Source organism: Peromyscus maniculatus, chromosome 4 (assembly GCF_049852395.1).
Source record: "Peromyscus maniculatus bairdii isolate BWxNUB_F1_BW_parent chromosome 4, HU_Pman_BW_mat_3.1, whole genome shotgun sequence".
NCBI lineage: Eukaryota > Metazoa > Chordata > Mammalia > Rodentia > Cricetidae > Peromyscus > Peromyscus maniculatus.
Genome location: NC_134855.1, coordinates 128,889,914 through 128,907,446, shown reverse-complemented (window position 1 = coordinate 128,907,446; position 17,533 = coordinate 128,889,914). Strand labels below are relative to the sequence as shown.

Here is a 17,533-nt window from a genome sequence, read left to right as displayed (position 1 = left end):
TCCATGATGTGTCTGTGGAGGTCAAATGACGTCTTTGCAGAATCAGTTCTTACCTGTCTTGTGGAGACAGTCTCTCTTTTTGTTTCTGCTGCTGTACTACGTATTTCAGTCAAGCTGAGCTTGCCCATGAGCTTCCTGGTGATTCTCCTGTCTCCACCTCCCATCTCACTACAGAAGAACTAAGATTCCAGATGCGGACCAGCAGATCCAGATGTGGCAGGAATTCCAGGGATCTGAACTCAGGCCATCACACTTGAACAGTGAGCATTTCCACCCAGAGAGCCACCTCCCCAGCACAAAATCTTAAGAAAAAAGAAAGAAAAGAAGGAAGGAGGGAGGAAGGGAGGAAGGAAGAAGACATGGGTCTCACTGTCTAGCCCTCACTGGCTTGGAACTCTTTCTGTAGAGCAGGCCAGCCTTGAACTCACAGAGGTGCTCCTGCTTCTGCCTCCCAAGTGCTGGGATTAAAGGTGTGTACCACTATGTTCAGCCCCAAATCAATGTATTTTTAAATTTATTTCTATTATTTTATATGCATTGGTGTTTTGCCTGCATGTATGTCTATGTGAGGGTATCAGATCTTGGACGTTACAGACAGTTGTGAGCTGCCATGTAGGTGTTGGGATTTGAACCCGTGTCCTCTGGAAGAGCAGACAGTGCTCTTTAACAGGTGAGCCTTCTCTCCAGCCCATCAAATCTGTATTTTTAAAGTTGTTATAGTTTGTCCTTTCTGCCAAAATTTGTACCTCCCACCTAGCACCGAGAAAAGGAAACGTAACTGTTGATTTCCAAAGACTACACTGAAGAAAGACCCAATGCCTACACCTGAAATCTCTGATTCCATCTTCCCTCCAAGTTGATCATTACCAGGCGTAAGCAGAGAAGCCACTGGCCAGGGACAGCCAGAAGCACTGGTCAAGTGATGGGAGCCTTGGCCTTGACAGCTGGGACATGCTTGTTGCTTAGGATTTCTGCAATCTGTTTTAAGAATGTTCTTGCAGGGTGGTGGTGGTGCACGACGCCTTTAATCCCAGCAATTAGGAGGCAGAGGCAGGTGATCTCTGTTGAGTTCGAGGCCAGCCTGGTCTACAAATAGTTCCAGGGCAGCTAGAGCTGTTACTTACACACACACACACACACACACACACACACACACACACACACACACACACACACACACACACACACACACACACACTGTTTTTCCCATTTCCTTAAGATGGATGAGTGAATCCCTCCAACTGAAAGAAGCTTGCTGGAGGAGCCAGCCAAGAAAATGGACAGACTTGATGGTTCAAATGGAGGCCCAATTCAGGCTGGCCTGCCTTGGCCAGCTGGGTGCCGAGCACAAGGCGCTCACCCTCTGAACACAACAAAGCCACCCTGGGGTTTCCACTGGGCCAGGCTGTAGCTCAAGAAGCACTGGTTCCCTTCATCACACCATGTTTTAAAGGGGAATTGCAGAACCCAATCAGTTAGCAAGCAGCAGCTGCGGGAGGCAGCTGTGAGGACACCTGTCCAAGCCCCAGGCTGCAAGCCACTTCTCAGTGCTCAGCCTCTTCACACTCTCAGTCCTACCTCCAGGGCAATGGTGCTCTGGGCTTCCCTGCTCAGGAACAGGAGTGAGAGAATCGCTTGCCTATTCTAGCTAGAGAACGAACGGCTGTTGACCTTTCTCTGGAGTCTGTTCATGTGACTAGAGCAAGTGTTAAGTTGCCTGGTGGACGCCTTTGTAGGTTGTTTTTTTTTTTTTTTTAAAGATTTATTTTATTTATTTATTTATTTATTTATTTATTTATTTATTTATTTATTTATTTATTTATTATGAACACAGAAGAGGGCACCAGATCTCATTACAGATGGTTGTGAGCCACCATGTGGGTGCTGGGAATTGAACTCAGGACCTCTGGAAGAGCAGTCAGTGCTCTTAACCTCTGAGTCATCTCTCTAGCCCCTGTAGGTTGTTTTTGTAGTGCTAAGGATGGAACTTAGTTTTTACTCTTTTGGGGGGCCCACCATCCACCTCCCAAACAAATCACACACAGGGAGGCTTATTATTACTTATAAATGCCCGGCCTTACCTTGGCTTGTTTCTTGCCAACTTTTCTTAACTTTAATTATTCCATTTATCTTTTGCCTCTGGGCCTTTTCCTTTTCTTCTGTAATCTTACTTTCACTTTTACTCCGTGGGTGGCTTGTGGCTGGCCCCTGATGTCCTCCTCTCCTTCTCTGGCTCCTTTTTTTTTCACTCCTCCCAGATTTCTCCTTCTCTTTATTCTCTCTGCCTGCCAGCTCCACCTATTTCTCTCTCCTGCCTCGCTATTGGCCATTCAGCTCTTTATTAGCCCATCAGGTGTTTTAGACAGGCACAGTAACACAGCTTCACGGAGTTAAACAAATGCAACATAAACAAAAGTGGCACACCTTACAATAATATTCTACAACACTCCAGTGCTTTGCTCATGATGGGCACATGCTCTACCAATGAGCCACGCTCCCCACCTTCTTTTAGTGCTAGGTTTATCATATGCAAAGCCTACACTATTAGGAGAAGTCACAGAAGAGCACTAATGAAGCTCTCCAGCTAGAGAGGGAGATTCAAACACAAATCCCACACCACATAGTGAGTGACCTTCCAAAGACATCTTAGAAGTAAAGGGCTTACGGAGGTGGAATTTAATACCAACAGGTGAAGCCTTCATATAGCTACTTTTTCTTTTTTTCTTTTCTTTTTTTTTTTTTTTTTGCATTATTTTCTCAATGGGTTTTGAGACAGGACCTAGCTGGGTATCTCTGGCTGGCTCTGAACTTGTGATTCTCCTGCCTCATCTGAGTGCTGAAATTACAGACATGTGCCTTTACCATCACACATAGCCTGATGCCCTTTATAAAAACAAGGCTCAGAACTGGGTCTTTCAGACTCCCCTATTCTCAACCAACTCCTTTTCCCTTTTCTGAAAAAAAAAAAATCCTTAATTAAGAGTCTCCGATTGCAGAAGTGTCTGGGCAACCTGCTGGAAAAGGAAAGAGAATTTTCCAGCACTCGGAGCACAAGACAAAAGCTTGGGCAACCGCTTTCATCAGAATAATCAAGGCTGTAGGCAGCTGGCCTGAGATCTATATTCCTGTTCCCAGGATCACGAGGCAACATTCCCCTTGTCCACTTGGTTTTGTACATTCACCAGTGACTAAGGGCACAGAACAGCTCTCATCAACAGACTAACATGACACAGGCGCACAATTACAGACCAGTGAGCACAGTGTACCACAGGCCAGGTCCTGGGAAGGCTCCTTGCCGCTTTAGACACACAGAGCCATTCCAGGGGCTGGGTCTTCGCCCTCCTGCTGCCTTCCTATAAGCCGACCAAGGCCCAGATCCTTTGCAGCATGAACGGAGGTCTAATGAGAGGAGAAATAACCAGGCAGGGCAGGATCCAGACAAGACCTGCCCTTACCTTCTAACCATAGCACCGTATCCACACTGCAGCATCTCAGTTCCTGTGTGTGTGTGTGTGTGTGTGTGTGTGTGTGTGTGTGTGTGTGTGTGTGTGTGTGTGTGGTGGGGGTCTGTGGTGGGGGAGTGGGGGGTGTTACTCCTAGATCAGCCTTCCATACCAAGCATGGCATCTGCCATAGGATACGTGGCCTGCCTGCGGCAACTCTAAAACCCCCTACCTTATCTAGGGCTTCTTTTTCTAATGGTGAGCTCAGTCATAAAGCAGACTGCTGGCAGCTTTCCAACTCTGAGACTGGCAGGAACCAGGACCAGCTATGGGAGGAGGGGCCCAGCACCTCCTGTTTATCTGTGACTCTGAGCTCTAAGCACAGCAATGATTTTGTCTTGTTTCATTTTATTTATGTATGTGAGTGTTTTATCTACATGTATGTTTGTACATCCCTGACCAGAAGAGGGTATCTGGATCTCCTGGGACTAGAGTTATGGATGGCTGTGGGCCACCATGGGGGCCCTCTGGAAGAGCAGCCAGGGTTCCTAACTGCCAGCCACCTCTCCAGCCCAACAGTAATTTCTTACAGAACTATCCACATCCTCACTTCATGTTCACCTTAAACTGCATTTAGAGGCCGAGGAAAGCCACCTAGCTACAGCCAAAATGACATAGCACACTTCCTCAGCAAAATCCTGTTGTAGACGCCATTCACTAAACTCCTGTGTCTGAATGGCTTTCTAAGTTTCTGGATCACAGAGCTTCCCTTGACTACATTCTGAGAACCCTACTCTGCAGACAGAGGAAAAGCCGTTCCTATGTTGTGCTGGATATTTGGTTCATGGCTGCTTCGGTTTGAGTGTGCACTGTCCCCTACAAGCTCCCAAGCTCATGTGTGTTTGAAACTGTTGGCCCCCTAGCTAGGAACACTGCCATGGGGAGGTGGTCAGACTTTGGGACATGAAACTTGGCTAGAGGAAGTGGCTTACTGGGAGTTTTTAGACCAGCCCCGTTCAGCCTCTCCTGATCCACCCAGAATCAACAGGTCATGCCGCAAGCTTGTACTGCATGCCTCCCCACTGTGGAACTATGAACTGAAATTACTTCGTCCTCTAAGTTCCTTCCATTAAGTATTCTGTCCCAGTGACATGAAAAGTAGTATAATGTCTTATAATGTTATAAGGGGTTATTGGATTTTTGTTTTTCCAAACAGGGTTTCTCTGTGTAGCCTTGGCTGTCCTGGAACTCGCTTTGTAGCCCAGGCTGGCCTTGAACTCACTGAGATCCACCTGCCTCTGCCTCCTGAGTGCTGGGATTAAAGGCATGTGCTACCACTGCCCAGCTGGTTTTTTGTTTTGTTTTTGTTTGTTTGTTTTTAAAAACACTGAGACAAGGGTCTTTCTATGTAGCCCAGGCTGGCCTTGAACGTGAGGTAATCCTCCTGCCTCAGCCTCCTGAGTGCTGGTATTACAGCTATGTGCCACCACACTCAGCTTTTGTTTCTTTCAGATGAGTTCTGCTATGCAGTCTAGGTTGGCCTTGAATTCCTAAATGTAAGTGATCTTCCTAATTCAGACTCCTAAGTAGTTGGGTTAGGTGGTACCATCGCCATCACACCCAGGCTTAAAGCCTTGCTCCTTTTTTTTTTTTTTGTTTGTTTGTTTTTTGTTTTGTTTTTCCAGACAGTTTCTCTGTGCAGCTTTGTGCCTTTCCTGGCTAAGCCTTGCTCTTTTTAATGAGGGGGAAAAATAGATACAATCTAGTTTACAAAGTTCTATTTTCTTATTTTTATTTTTCATAACTGTCTCACTGCATCTTCCCATGTGTATGTGTGTGTGTGTGTGTGTGTGTGTTTGGTACAAGGACTGAACCTAAGGCTTTGCACATGCTAGGCAAACACTACTACTGAGCTACCTGCTTAGACCATCCGTTGTTCTTCAGCCACAGTTGAAGCCCAGGCTGTAGCCCAGGCTGGCCTCAAACTCGCAGTAATCCTTCTGCTTTAGTCTCTGATTGTGATAGAGGAACACCACAGCAAGCTTATTACATCGTATCGTGTTATTTGGTAGTGGGAGAGCTGGTGGAGCGGAGCCAGCGGAGGGCAACACCTCACCAGTGAGAACGTCGGGATTTGAGCAGTGTAAGAGGCTCTGTGAAACCTGAGACTTGGAAGGGCACCCTGAGGTCACTAGTGGTAGAGGGATGCCATGGCTGCCACTAACTTTCAGATAATTCAGAGGAAAAACTGAGTTTACAGACAAAAAGACCTGACAATTATATTAAATTGTTCAACATTTGGGGAACTCTGTGTATGAGCCATGCCAATTTTATTTTGTTTTGAGACAAGGTCTTACTATGTAGATCAGGCTGGCCTGCCTCTGCCTCTCAAGTGCTGGGACTACAGATGTGCACCCCATACTCAATATCTTGCAAATTTGAAGTCTATAATCATGTAAAATAAAGTTGTGAAAGTCATATAAAGGGCAGGGGCTATTGCTCAAGGGTAGAATGCTTGCTGTCCATGATCAAGGCCCTGAGTTCAATCCCAGCACCAAAATTTTTTTGTTTTGTGTGTGTGTGTGTGTGTGTGTGTGTGTGTGTGTGTGTGTGTGTGTGGTTGTTGTTGTGCATGGAAGGGGGAGCTGTACACATCTATGTGTGTATCTAGAGGTCAAAGGAAGGCATCAGGTGACCTCTTTTTTTTCTTTTTTGGTTTTTCGGAACAGAGTTTCTCTGTGAGTTTTGGTGCCTGTCCTGGATCTTGCTCTGTAGAGCAGGCTGGTCTCGAACTCACAGAGATCCACCTGTCTCTGCCCCCCATGTGCTGGGATTAAAGGCGTGAGCCGCCGCCGCCGCCGCCGCCGCCGCCGCCGCTGCTGCCACCACCACCCGGCCCTTCTCTATCTCTTATTGTTCTTCTCCTTATCCCTTTGAGGTGGGGTCTCGAACCTGGAGTCTGTGTCGCATCATCATTCAGCTAAACTAGCAACCAGCAAGCCACAGCAATCCTCCTGCTTCCTCCCACTTCGATGCTAGGGTTACATGCACGGAATGGACCATCCCTAGTTTTTACATGGGTGCTGTGATCTGACCTCCAGCTGGGCCATCTCTCTGAGGCCCCCCAAAATATTTGGACTTATTTTTATTATTTGAAGTTATGTGTATATACATGGGTCTGTGTGTAGCTAAGTGCGCATGAACACCAGTGCCTGTGGAGGCCAGAGATGTCTGATCGCCTTAGAGTTGGAGTTACCACAGTTGAGAGCCATTCGACGTGAATGCTGGGATGTACTCAGGTCTTTTGCAAAAGCAGCAAGTGCTCCTAACTGCTGAGCCATCTCTCCAGCACCACCAGCCCCATTTTTTTTTTTTTTTTTTTTTTTTTAATGAAGAAAAAAAAATTGGGGCTGGAGAGATGGCTCAGCGGTTAAGAGCACCGACTGCTCTTCTAGAGGTCCTGAGTTCAATTCCCAGCAACCACATGGTGGCTCACAGCCATCTGTAATGAGATCTGGTGTCCTCTTCTGGCCTGCAGGGATACATACAGGCAGAACACAGTATACATAATAAATAAATAAATCTTAAAAAAAAATTAAAAATACTTGAGGTACAGAGGTGAGGTCAGTTGCAATATTTCATAAAGATACAATGGCCCTTGCAGGCATTTACAGGCCTTCCATGTTAGGAAATCTCCAGAGAAACAAAACCAACAAACAGAACACAGTGGACAGGAGGCTAAGCAGACTGACTGTGCAGCAGGAGATCAAGCTCTCTATGATTCTGCAGGACAGACCAGGCTGGCAGAATCACAAGGCCAGTCCATAAGCAGCCAGTTAGCAGAATTCACTCTATGAGGTGCTCAGGCCCTTGAGGAATGCACTAAGATATACATTTGGTCTTCGTGGCCAGAGCGCCTTAACCCTCGTTTTGTTTCTATCATTTTTCTAAGTGGTAAGAGTAATACATGTACAGTGAGCATTGCTGGGGATATGGTGGCACAGACCTATAATCCCAGCAGAGATGGAAGGATTTGGAAGTGGAAGTCAGCTTGCCTCAAACGATAACAAAAAGCAAAATAAAACAAATGGCAAGGAGTGTGTTTTGTAATCCAGTCTCATCTGACTTCGTGTTCCCCAGGTAACCTCAGGGAAGCCACAAGAACGGAGACTGGCAGCCAGGGGAACCACAGAGGTGATTAGGGCCAGACAGTGCAGGCTCAGTCTGGCCTTGACCTTGCTGGGTAGATGAGGATGAGCCTGAACTGACTGTCCTGCCTCCACGAGACTGCTGGGATCACAGGTGTACGCCACCACACCCTATTTATGCAATGCCTGGATCAAGTCCAGGTCCTTGTGCATGTCAAGCAAACGTTAGAACAACCGAACTGCATCCTTTTCCCTCTCTTTTTAATCTTCACCTCATCCTGAAATTCTTTTCTGTAGCACAGATTCAGATTTACCTGAATAAGGTCTGTGGTGGTTTGAATAGGAATGGCCCCAAAGATTCATATATTTGAATGCTTGGTCACTGGGGAATGGCACTATTAGGAGGTGTGGCCTTGTCCGAGGAAGTGTGTCACTGGGGGTGGGTTCTGAGGTTCAAGCCAGATCCATCCCCCCCCCCCCCCCTTCCAGCTGCCTACAGATCCAGGTGTAGAACTTTCAAGCTACTTCTCCAGCACCCTGTCTGCCTGCATGCTGCTGTACTTCTCACTAGGACAATGAACTAAACCTCTGAACTGTAGGCAAGCCCCAGTTAAATACTTTCTTTTATAAGAGTTGCTGTGGTCATGACATCTCTTCACAGCAACAGAACATTGACAAATCCAGTAGCAATTAAAATTTTAATTAAATAAAGCTAAGCAGAGTGGTATATGCCTAGAATCCAGCCAGGAGGCTGTGGTAGGAAGATCACAAGTTCAAAGCCAACTGGGCTACACAGGGAGACTGTGTCTCAAAATAAATAAAATGCAAAAACAAATCCACTGATTTAAATGTTAATCTCATCCCCTAAATCACCTTCCTCTAAATCAGGATAAGGCTGTCTGTCTGGGCACTGTGTCCCAGCCAGGTTTACACATAAAATTAGCCATCACAGCCTATAAGAGCGGAGGCCAAAGGTGCATGCTCACTGACAGAAGTCTTCATCCAGTCAACACTGAACAGCTGGCGACCATCAGTTTCAGGCCAAAGACCTTCGTTTATCTGCTGTTGGGGAAGCCTGCCAGAGGGCAAGGTCACCTTCACACACACACACACACACACACACACACACACACACACACACACACACTCGGGAACACACACATCAGGAGACTAGGAATGTCAAAAAGGTTTTGCATTTGCTCCTACTACTGATGAATTCTAACAAAGCCCCAGATGTGGGGTTCACAGAGAGCCTGGCTGCTGGATTACCTCCTTAGGTCCAGCCAGACTGCAAATTCATTGTGGTTATTTTCCCAGAAGACCTGCTTTCCCTCAACCTACCGCTACCATTGGGTCTCATGCTTATGGGACCAAACCACAGTCCAGGGGGCCCCAAGTGAAGGTCAATAGCCACAGGGCACTCAACTGGCTTTGCAAAGTCCTCTATAGAGACCAAGCGTCTGCACACAGCACACATGAGAGCAAGGTTCTGGTGTCTCCCGGAAATGGATTTCATCTGCCATTTGCTCTGAGTTTAGTTCCTGACTTCTAGCCCAAATTTAACCCACCCTCTGTATTTGTTAGGCACAAAGTGAGGTGGGCACCTTTAGGAGCAGACTCCTCAGTCAATGCACATTCAAGGCATCTTTTCCTCTATTTTCAACATAAGTTTTATAATACCAGCTGCAAATGCCCAGAGGCACTCCAGACCATCACTTTAATCTTTTTTTCTTCGTTTTGGACACAGGATCTCACACTTCAGTACTTTTAATTTAATATTTATTTTTGGTTTTTCAAGATAGGGTTTCTGTGTTGGTTCCAGTTTTGGTGCCTGGCCTGGAGCTCACCATGTTTGGTTATACCATGATGTCTTACCCCAACTTCACTGAGGCCTTCTATGTTACACCTTGTTTAACCATCCGCAAATATTTTTGGATAGCAGTTTTTGGTTTTGTTTTTTTCTTTTTCTTCTAGACAGGGTTTCACTGTGTAGCCCTGGCTAGCCTAGAACTCACTATGTAGACCAGGCCGAACCTAGAAACCAGCCTGCTTGTGCCTCAAAGGCATGTGCCAGCAATACCCAGTAAGATTTTGGTTTTTGAGACAGGGTCTCTTGCATGGTTCATGATGAGCTCAAACTTGTTATGTAACCAAAGATAGCCTTGAACTCTTCTGGCTCTCTGCATTTCTGGATAGCCGGAATGTCAACATAAAATGGAAACATTTTACAAGCAAACACAAAACCTTAACTCGTCAGAATGTCAAAAACCTCAAAAATAGATTATATAGCTCAACTCTCCTCATTTTAAAGATGTAAAAAATGTGAGGCTAAGAAAGGCTAAAACAAAACAAAACAACAAAAAAAACTACACTCAGCTAGCTGGTGTGTGGTGTCACTCAAGGCTATTCTGGGCTACACAGAGGGATCCCGCCAAAAGGGGGGAGGGGTGTCAACCCAAACAGACAGTAGTAGCACACCACAAAGTGGAAAAATCAGGATGGAAAGGGTTTGAGGCTGAAAGTGTGGCTCAGTGGTGAGTGTTTACCCAGGATGCGTCAGGCCCTAGGTTTGATCTCCAGCACGAGTGAGCGAAACAAAAAGTGTAACTGAGGTTAGACTCAGGTCCAGCCCTCCTGGATACACAGGTCTTCTGGTCCCTAGATTGAGGAGCTGTTTCAGGATGGACTTCTAGACTTTGTCAGAAATTAAGAGAATCCATGCTAATTATTCTGTTTCTAATAACCACAATTCTAGCGCTGGAGAGATGGTTTAGTGGTTAAGAGCACTGGCTGCTCTTCCAGAGGACCTGGCTTTGATCCCAAGCACCTAAATGGCAGGTCACAACTGTCTGTAACTCAGGTCCCAAGAAATCCATCACCCTCTTCTGGCCTCCATGGGCACCAGACCCAAAACTGATGTACAGAAATAAATGGAGGCAAAACACCAATTTTACATTTATTTATAAAATAAATTATATTTATTTATTATTTTATGAAATAATAAAATTAAGAAAAAAGTGAAAACACAGTGCCTCTAAGTGAAAGAAAAATCAAGAGCCAATGAATGAGTTTAAGAAAGTCTTTGGAGCCTGGCGGTGGTGGCACACGCCTTTAATGCCAGCATTCGGGGGAGGCAGAGGCAGGAGGATCTCTGTGAGTTTGAGGCCAGCCTGGTCTACAGAGTGAGTTCCAGGAAAGGTGCAAAGCTACACAGAGAAACCCTGTCTCAAAAAAACCAAAAAAAAAAAAAAAAAAAAGAAAAAAAGAAAGAAAGTCTTTGGGGCTGTGCAGGCTCAGAACCGAACACAGAGAAGGCTTTAAAAACTAAGAGCTGCCAAGATGGCTCAGCGGGTCCAGGCTATTGCCACCAACCCTGATAATATGAGTTCAATTCCTGGGACCCACGTGTTAGAAGGAGAGAACTGACTTCTGCAAGCTCTCCTCTGACCTACACATGGTATGTGCCTGCCTCATACATACACAGACACACATACACAGAATAAATTTAAAAAAGAACAGCCTGCCAGGCGGTGGTGGTGCACGCCTTTAATCCCAGCACTGGAAAGGCAGAGCCAGGCGGATCTCTGTGAGTTTGAGGCCAGCCTGGTCTACAGAGTGAGATCCAGGACAGGCACCAAAACTATACAGAGAAACTCTGTCTCAAACAAACAAACAAACAAACAAACAAAAAACAAAAAAAGTCCCAAGTGCTTCTCCCAGTATAGAAAAAAGAAAAGATGTAGAAAACAAAATGAATGGCACTTCTAACGTAAGCGCCGCGTGGCGAGACCACAGTTAACATCTCCCTCCTAGTCACTGTATATGCCGCCATGCTTCCCCAGTCTGAGACGTGCAGGCTCACATCCCTCAGGCACTGCCGGAGCCTGGGCGGGCTCCGAGGTGTTCTGTTGGCAGTCCGTTCCCATTCCTCACATGGACTTGTGCAGAGAGGTGACTGGCTGATTGTCATCATCAGTTACCCAGACAAGTGTGGAAAACCAGGGCATCAAACACTCAAACCTGGGCTCTACCACTGTGCTACACCTCTCCTGTCTCTTGTATGAGACAGGGGCTTTGGCCCAGGCTGCCTCAGACTCTGGAGTAGCTGAGTCTACAGGAGCACATCACCATACCCAGAGCCACTTCTAACTTATTTATGTTTGTATGATGTGTGTGTGTGTATGAGAGAGCATGGGCACACATAGCCACAGGTCAACTCCAGAGGTCAGAGCACGGTGTCTTTCCTTCCTTCCACTAGGGGTTCTAGGAACCAATTTCAGGCTGGCATGGCAGGTGCCTGTCACCTCACTCATCTCACCAGCCCTCAGCTTTCCAGTTTTGTATAGCTTTCCTATGGGGCTCTGACAAACAGCAGCCTTCCATTCACAAACTGGGCAGGTTACTTATCTTTCGGTTTTTGAGACAGGGTATGCTGTATGATGGGATTATCGGTGTAAACCACCAAAACATACCCATCCACACTAAATTAATGTATGATATGTGTATGTTAAGTGGAGCACGGGGAGAAAGGTTTCCATCTATAGGGAGGACAGCGGACAACCCGTCACACCTGAGGACCAGGAAACCTGCTGGGTAGACGGCTGCACCGAGACATTTCCTTAATCCTTGGACCCATCATAACTGGAGCCCTAGTGTCCTCCAACTCCTGGGAAATGACCTTGAACAAAGCCATATCCCTTGTCACCCACTGCCTGGACAACACCAGAGAATCTGAGCAACACAGCTCTTGTACTAACAAGGCATTCTGGGGGAGCCACTGCTCCTGGCCACTTTCCCTGGCACTTATCCCAAGCCCTTGTTGTAATAACCTGTTTTAGCCATTCGGGGCCACTTCTTTAGAAGCTGTCTTGCATACTAAATATGAAGAGGCCCAACTGGTAGTCTAACAGCCTGTCCTTACCATCTTTATTTCAGGAAGGGGAAAAGCCTCAGAATGCGTTTGGAAAGCAATTAATGTTTACTCTTACCAATTATCCAATATACTTCAATGCCCCGTATAAAAAGTTCTCGAAAGTTCTGTCAGTAAAGCAACCGCCGGGTGCCCAGGTTTCCACTACAATCACATCATTACTAACTGGCCCCAGATGTCTGTTCCTTGCTAGTTTTTAACTCTATCTTAGTACAGGGTAGGCAGAATTCTCCATACCAAGAGGGAAAAAGGGAGGGAGGGAGGGAGGGAGGGAGGGAGGGAGGGAGGGAGGAAGAAAATCTGGCAACAGGGGGCTGTGCAAAAATATGATTCATCCATAAGCTGAAAAGCACCAGTATGTGTTATTGACCAGGAACCCTGTGTATGGGTGAAGCGACAAATGGTTTGGGGTGAAACAAAAGCCACAAAATTGTGCAACACACAAATGTACATACCTGTGTATTTAGGAACAGAAATTACCTGGAAGCACAAATGGCAAAAAATAATGAGGACTGTGGGGCTTGGTGGAGCTGGCTGCGCCTTTAACCCCAGAACTCCAGACAGCGGCAGGGGGATTTTGAATTTGAGGCCAGTTTAAGTGCATATAGTTACAGGCCAGACAGGGCTGAACAGTGGGGGTGGTGGGGTGGGGGTGAGAACTGTCAGAGGCTTTCTTCAATTACTCTATTTTCCCACTGAGAACAGATGTTTGCAAAATAGAGAAAGTAACAACTTCTAAAGCAATCTCCAGACAAGTTTTGCCAGGGTGGAAACCTCAAAGACAGCCTTCAGATCCCTCCCGTTTTAGGCAGGCTTTACAATGATTTTTTTTCTCATCGGTCCACGGTATATGTGTGTGTGTGGGGGGGGGGTTGGGGGGGCACAATTCCCTGCAGAAGATGACTGATCTCACCCCTATCCAACTCATAAAACTACTGGGCCTGGTTCCAGTCCCTTGTTCTTCACTCGGGGCTGCAGAAAAACAAAGGGGGTGGGAAGCACCAACTCTGCAGCCATCTCGGAAACTCACAGCTGGAAACCAGCCAGAAAATCCGCCTGGACTTGGGGCCTGGCAGCTGCTGAAACAGCAGACCCCTAAGGCACTTTTTGCAGACCTGCCTGCGACTCCGCTGAGCTCAGAGGCCTGGCTCTGGACTGCCAGATTCCGGACGACACACACCCCAGGGGACAGACTGCAGTGGAAGACCAGGGCCACTCAAAGCCACCCTCAGGGACTAGGGGCTGCAGGCAGGGGAGCCGGGGGATGGCTCTCAATCAGAAGGAAACCCGCAAGCGCACGGTATGCACGCGTCCTTCTAAAGAGGATGCACTGTCACTTCACTGGTCACTGGTGAAAGTGGTGCAACAGGGACCGGAGCCCACCGGCGACACTGGGGGGCGGAGCCCGCCCTGCCCAGGGCCGGGTCTCCCTCCCGGGAATGGCGGGCGGCTCACCTTGGGGTCCCGCTCGTAGTAGTGCTGCTGCGTGCGGATCCAGCGGCCCACTAGGTGGTCGCGCACGGTGTGTGCCAGAGCGAAGAAGTAGTCGCGGGGCGTGGCCACATTGCGGTCCTTGACCAGCGTGAAGTGCAGGTGCCTGTTGAAGCTCTTCCGCACCTCGGCCACGTCGCCCAGCCCGGCGAGGCCACGCACGCTGATCTGCTTCTGCCTCTCGCTGTCCGTCAACGGCTTCGCCATGGCGCCAGAAGAGGCAGCGGACGAGGGATGGACCTGGAGCGAGCGGAGGAGACTCTAATGGCTAGGATGCTGCGGCGTCTCTGGCGCCAAGGACTGCGGCGGAGGACGGCTGACACGGATTGAGCTTGCGCAGTTCGAGTGGGCAGGGCCGCGCCGAGGGGCAGGGCCTGAGTTGGAGGCGGGGCTGCGGGGAGAAAAGACCATGGATTTAGGAGAACGTTTTAGCCGGGAAGACAGCATAGACTCTGGAACGTGGGGAAATGGTTTGTCCCTTTTACTGGTGTGTCTGAAGCTGGAGTGACCGGCCTACAGCCTCACCCTACCTGAGATCTACCTCCTTTATGGAACAAAATTAGAAACAGAACTAGTGGCTGTGCCTGCCACACCAGAGGGCGAACCCTTTCCATCCAACTTCCTGGAGTTTCTAGGGCTGCAGGCGCTGGCTCTGCACAGAATCACCAGATGTCCTCTTTAGGACTGCCTTGGGTGCTAAAGTGCAGCAGAGTCCTGTTAAATGTTGAGAGCACATGCTTGACAGTCAGCCTCCAACACCTGCTGGGCCCTGTCAGCCCTGAGCTGACAGGTGGCTCTGAAAATACACCTAAGAAAATAAAAGGTTGTTTATACAAAAATTGCAGATTCAGAATTCCCCATGACACCTGATTTCAGCTCTGGGGAACAAATTGCATGAAAACCCTCCAAACACAAATTGCTAGTCTAGGCTAAAATATCATAAAATACTGAGATACATACATACATACATATGTGTGTGTGCAGAATACATACATACATGTATATATATATACACATATTCCCATGATACAATTTATATGTGTGTATGTATATACATGTATGTATATGTATCATCTCCTTATCGCTCTGAATGACTACCAAGTCATTCAGAACCCCTGCTCTGTAAATCACACACTAGCAGACACAATGCCCTTTGACCTGAAGCAGGAAGAAAGAACACCCCATGTCTGGAGGAGCTCAGTCTCTCTGGCAGAGACACAACCCCCTCCACCTTATGTGGGGTGCGGCTTCCAAAGTTGCTGCTCAGCACTAACTTCCAGTGGTTAGATGGACCCACTGGTCCTTGGCACACAGGGTGGCCTCCTGTAAACTCCCCTGCCCCCAGAAGGGCCTTTCCTTTGTTCTGGGGAAGCTCCCCTCACATAATGAGGCCTTCCTTGGCTCCTTTCAGTGGGCTGATGGGGATGCAGAAGTTTCTGCTTGTGGAGGTAAAGGTTGCCACAGGGGATATCATAACAGTCCAGGTGTAGAGGAGGTGTGTCACTGGGGGTGGACTCTGAGGTTTCAAAAGCTTGCCCTGTCTCTCGCTCTCTCTGCCCACAACTTGCAGGTAAGATGTGAGCTCCCAGCTACTGCTCTAGTACCATGCTTGCCTGCCTGATGCCAAACTTCCTGCCATGATGGTCATGGACTCTAAACTTCTGAAACTGTAAGTAAGCTCCCAATAAACTCTTTCTTCTATTAAAAGAAAAAAAGTCCAGGTGTAAGGTTGGAGGTACAGCTCAGAAATAGTGTGGCTTGCACAGTGGATACCATCCCCAGCTCCAGAAAAGGCAGAAACAAAACTCCAGGTGCAGCTGTTTTCCTGGTTTGATGCTTCCAGAGTCAACTGGCCTCTTCATCTACAGACCTCTCCGGAGACAACACACTGGAACGCCTCCCCTTACTCTTGTCTGCTCAGGAATTCACTTCAGCGCTTTATCCTTGTGATTCTGAAGCCAGCAAGATCAAATTTCAGCCAGTGATGGCAGGGCCCGTGGGACTCCTGATAGACTGGAGGCTATCACTGAGAGTGACTTTGCAGTTCAGAAGTCATCCCAGTGGGTGTGCCCCTACCACGCCACCTGCACAGTCCTGGGGAACAGATTGCGAGCTTCAAAAGACAAAACCATTAGAGCTGGCCATGCCTGGAATCCCAACACTGGCTGAGGCCAGCCTCATAGGCAGAGCCGCTTCAAAACAAATAGTTGTTCAAAGACAGATTTTCTGGTGTAACAGATTATACCTAACATCCAGATTATACCTAACATCTGGGAAAGGTTCAGCCACCTACCTTGGCAGGGAATAGGGACCCTCTTGTTCTAACGATCTACACTTACCTCAGGGGTGTGGAAGACTGAAGCTCCTTGGTTCCAGGCAATACTGCTGGCTTCTCTATGTCGGTCAGTCGAGTGTTAATAACCACAGACCAGACTTTTCAAGAAATGGACACAAATGGCAAATGCATTAATTAGGCTGGACCAGGTGAAAAAGAGAACCTCGCCCCACCCCCAGCTGGAGTGATCTGGAGACATGGAAGCCCTCCCTCACTGTTCTGGTGAATTTTTGTCAACTTGACAAAGCCTACAGTCATCTGCGAAGAAGGAACCTCAATTGATAGAAGGCCACCATTAGATTAGCCTATATGAAAAAAGGCGGAGGGGAGCATTTTCTTGATGAATGCTCCATGTGGAAAAAGCCCAAAGCACAAGCTGAGCCAGTCACAGAGAACAAGCTAGGAAGCGACATTCCTCCATGGTCTCAACATGAGTTTTAGAGGAGACAAAGATTTAAACCACTGTATATGATCCACACTCATATAACCCAGCCAGTCTCCCAGCCCAGTCCTGCGACCACTGACCTCAGACTCCTCACCTGTGTTTGCCTGGTTTTCAATTCCATCCAAGCATCTTCCCATCTTCCAGACTTCACACTGAGATTTTCTTGTGTCTCCCCTCCACCAATAGCAGATGCTGTTGATTCTGATTCAATACAGTCTTAGGTAGCCCAGATGTCAGGTGAAGCTGATGTTACTGAACTCAGGTCCCCAGGCTCATCCAACACACACACACAAAGGTAAATGCTAGGAATTAAAAAAAAAAAAGGCTTTATTTGGTAGCCAAAGAATGGGAGGGAGGAACTTTGCTAGCAGGTCATCTAGGAGCACGAGGTCAAAGATCCAAGACAGGGACAATGAGGGGAGAGGCAGGCTAAGAGAGAGGAAAAATTCTCATGTTCTCCCTGGAATAGGTAGATATCTTCCAGGAATCCAGGTGTCACTTTTTTTTTTTTTCTTCTCATTTCATGGTTTGATGTTTCCAGTCACAGTAGCTGGTAGGTGTATTTAGCCTTGAAGGGAGGAGGAGAGAGGCTTGACAAGTCTAGGTCAAATACTCTTCGGATTACAGTCCCAGCAAAAACATTTCTCAAATGTTTGACTGTCAACATGTAGGGCCAAGTAAAGTCTGACCCAGAGGTAAAGGTAGCAAGGAAGAGAGACACAATGTAAAGACAGATGTTAA

The 17,533-nt window shown here is 47.4% G+C and overlaps 1 protein-coding gene and 1 long non-coding RNA gene across 2 annotated transcripts in view; both read right to left on the bottom strand.

The window, feature by feature from the left end:
- Pygb (glycogen phosphorylase B) overlaps positions 1-14,355 on the bottom strand; it is a 59,630-nt gene extending 45,275 nt beyond the window's left edge. Inside the window, exon 1 of the mRNA XM_076570819.1 lies at positions 13,977-14,355. Coding sequence (XP_076426934.1) covers positions 13,977-14,219 — 243 coding nt within the window. The 5' untranslated portion in view covers positions 14,220-14,355. The remainder of the gene's footprint in view (positions 1-13,976) is intronic.
- On the bottom strand, positions 14,274-17,034 carry LOC143273022 (uncharacterized). The gene is made up of 3 exons (XR_013050853.1): positions 16,887-17,034; positions 16,352-16,445; positions 14,274-14,403 (listed from the first exon to the last, which is right to left on the bottom strand). It is a non-coding gene; the product is annotated as an uncharacterized LOC143273022 (long non-coding RNA).
- Between the last annotated feature and the right edge of the window lie 499 nt (positions 17,035-17,533).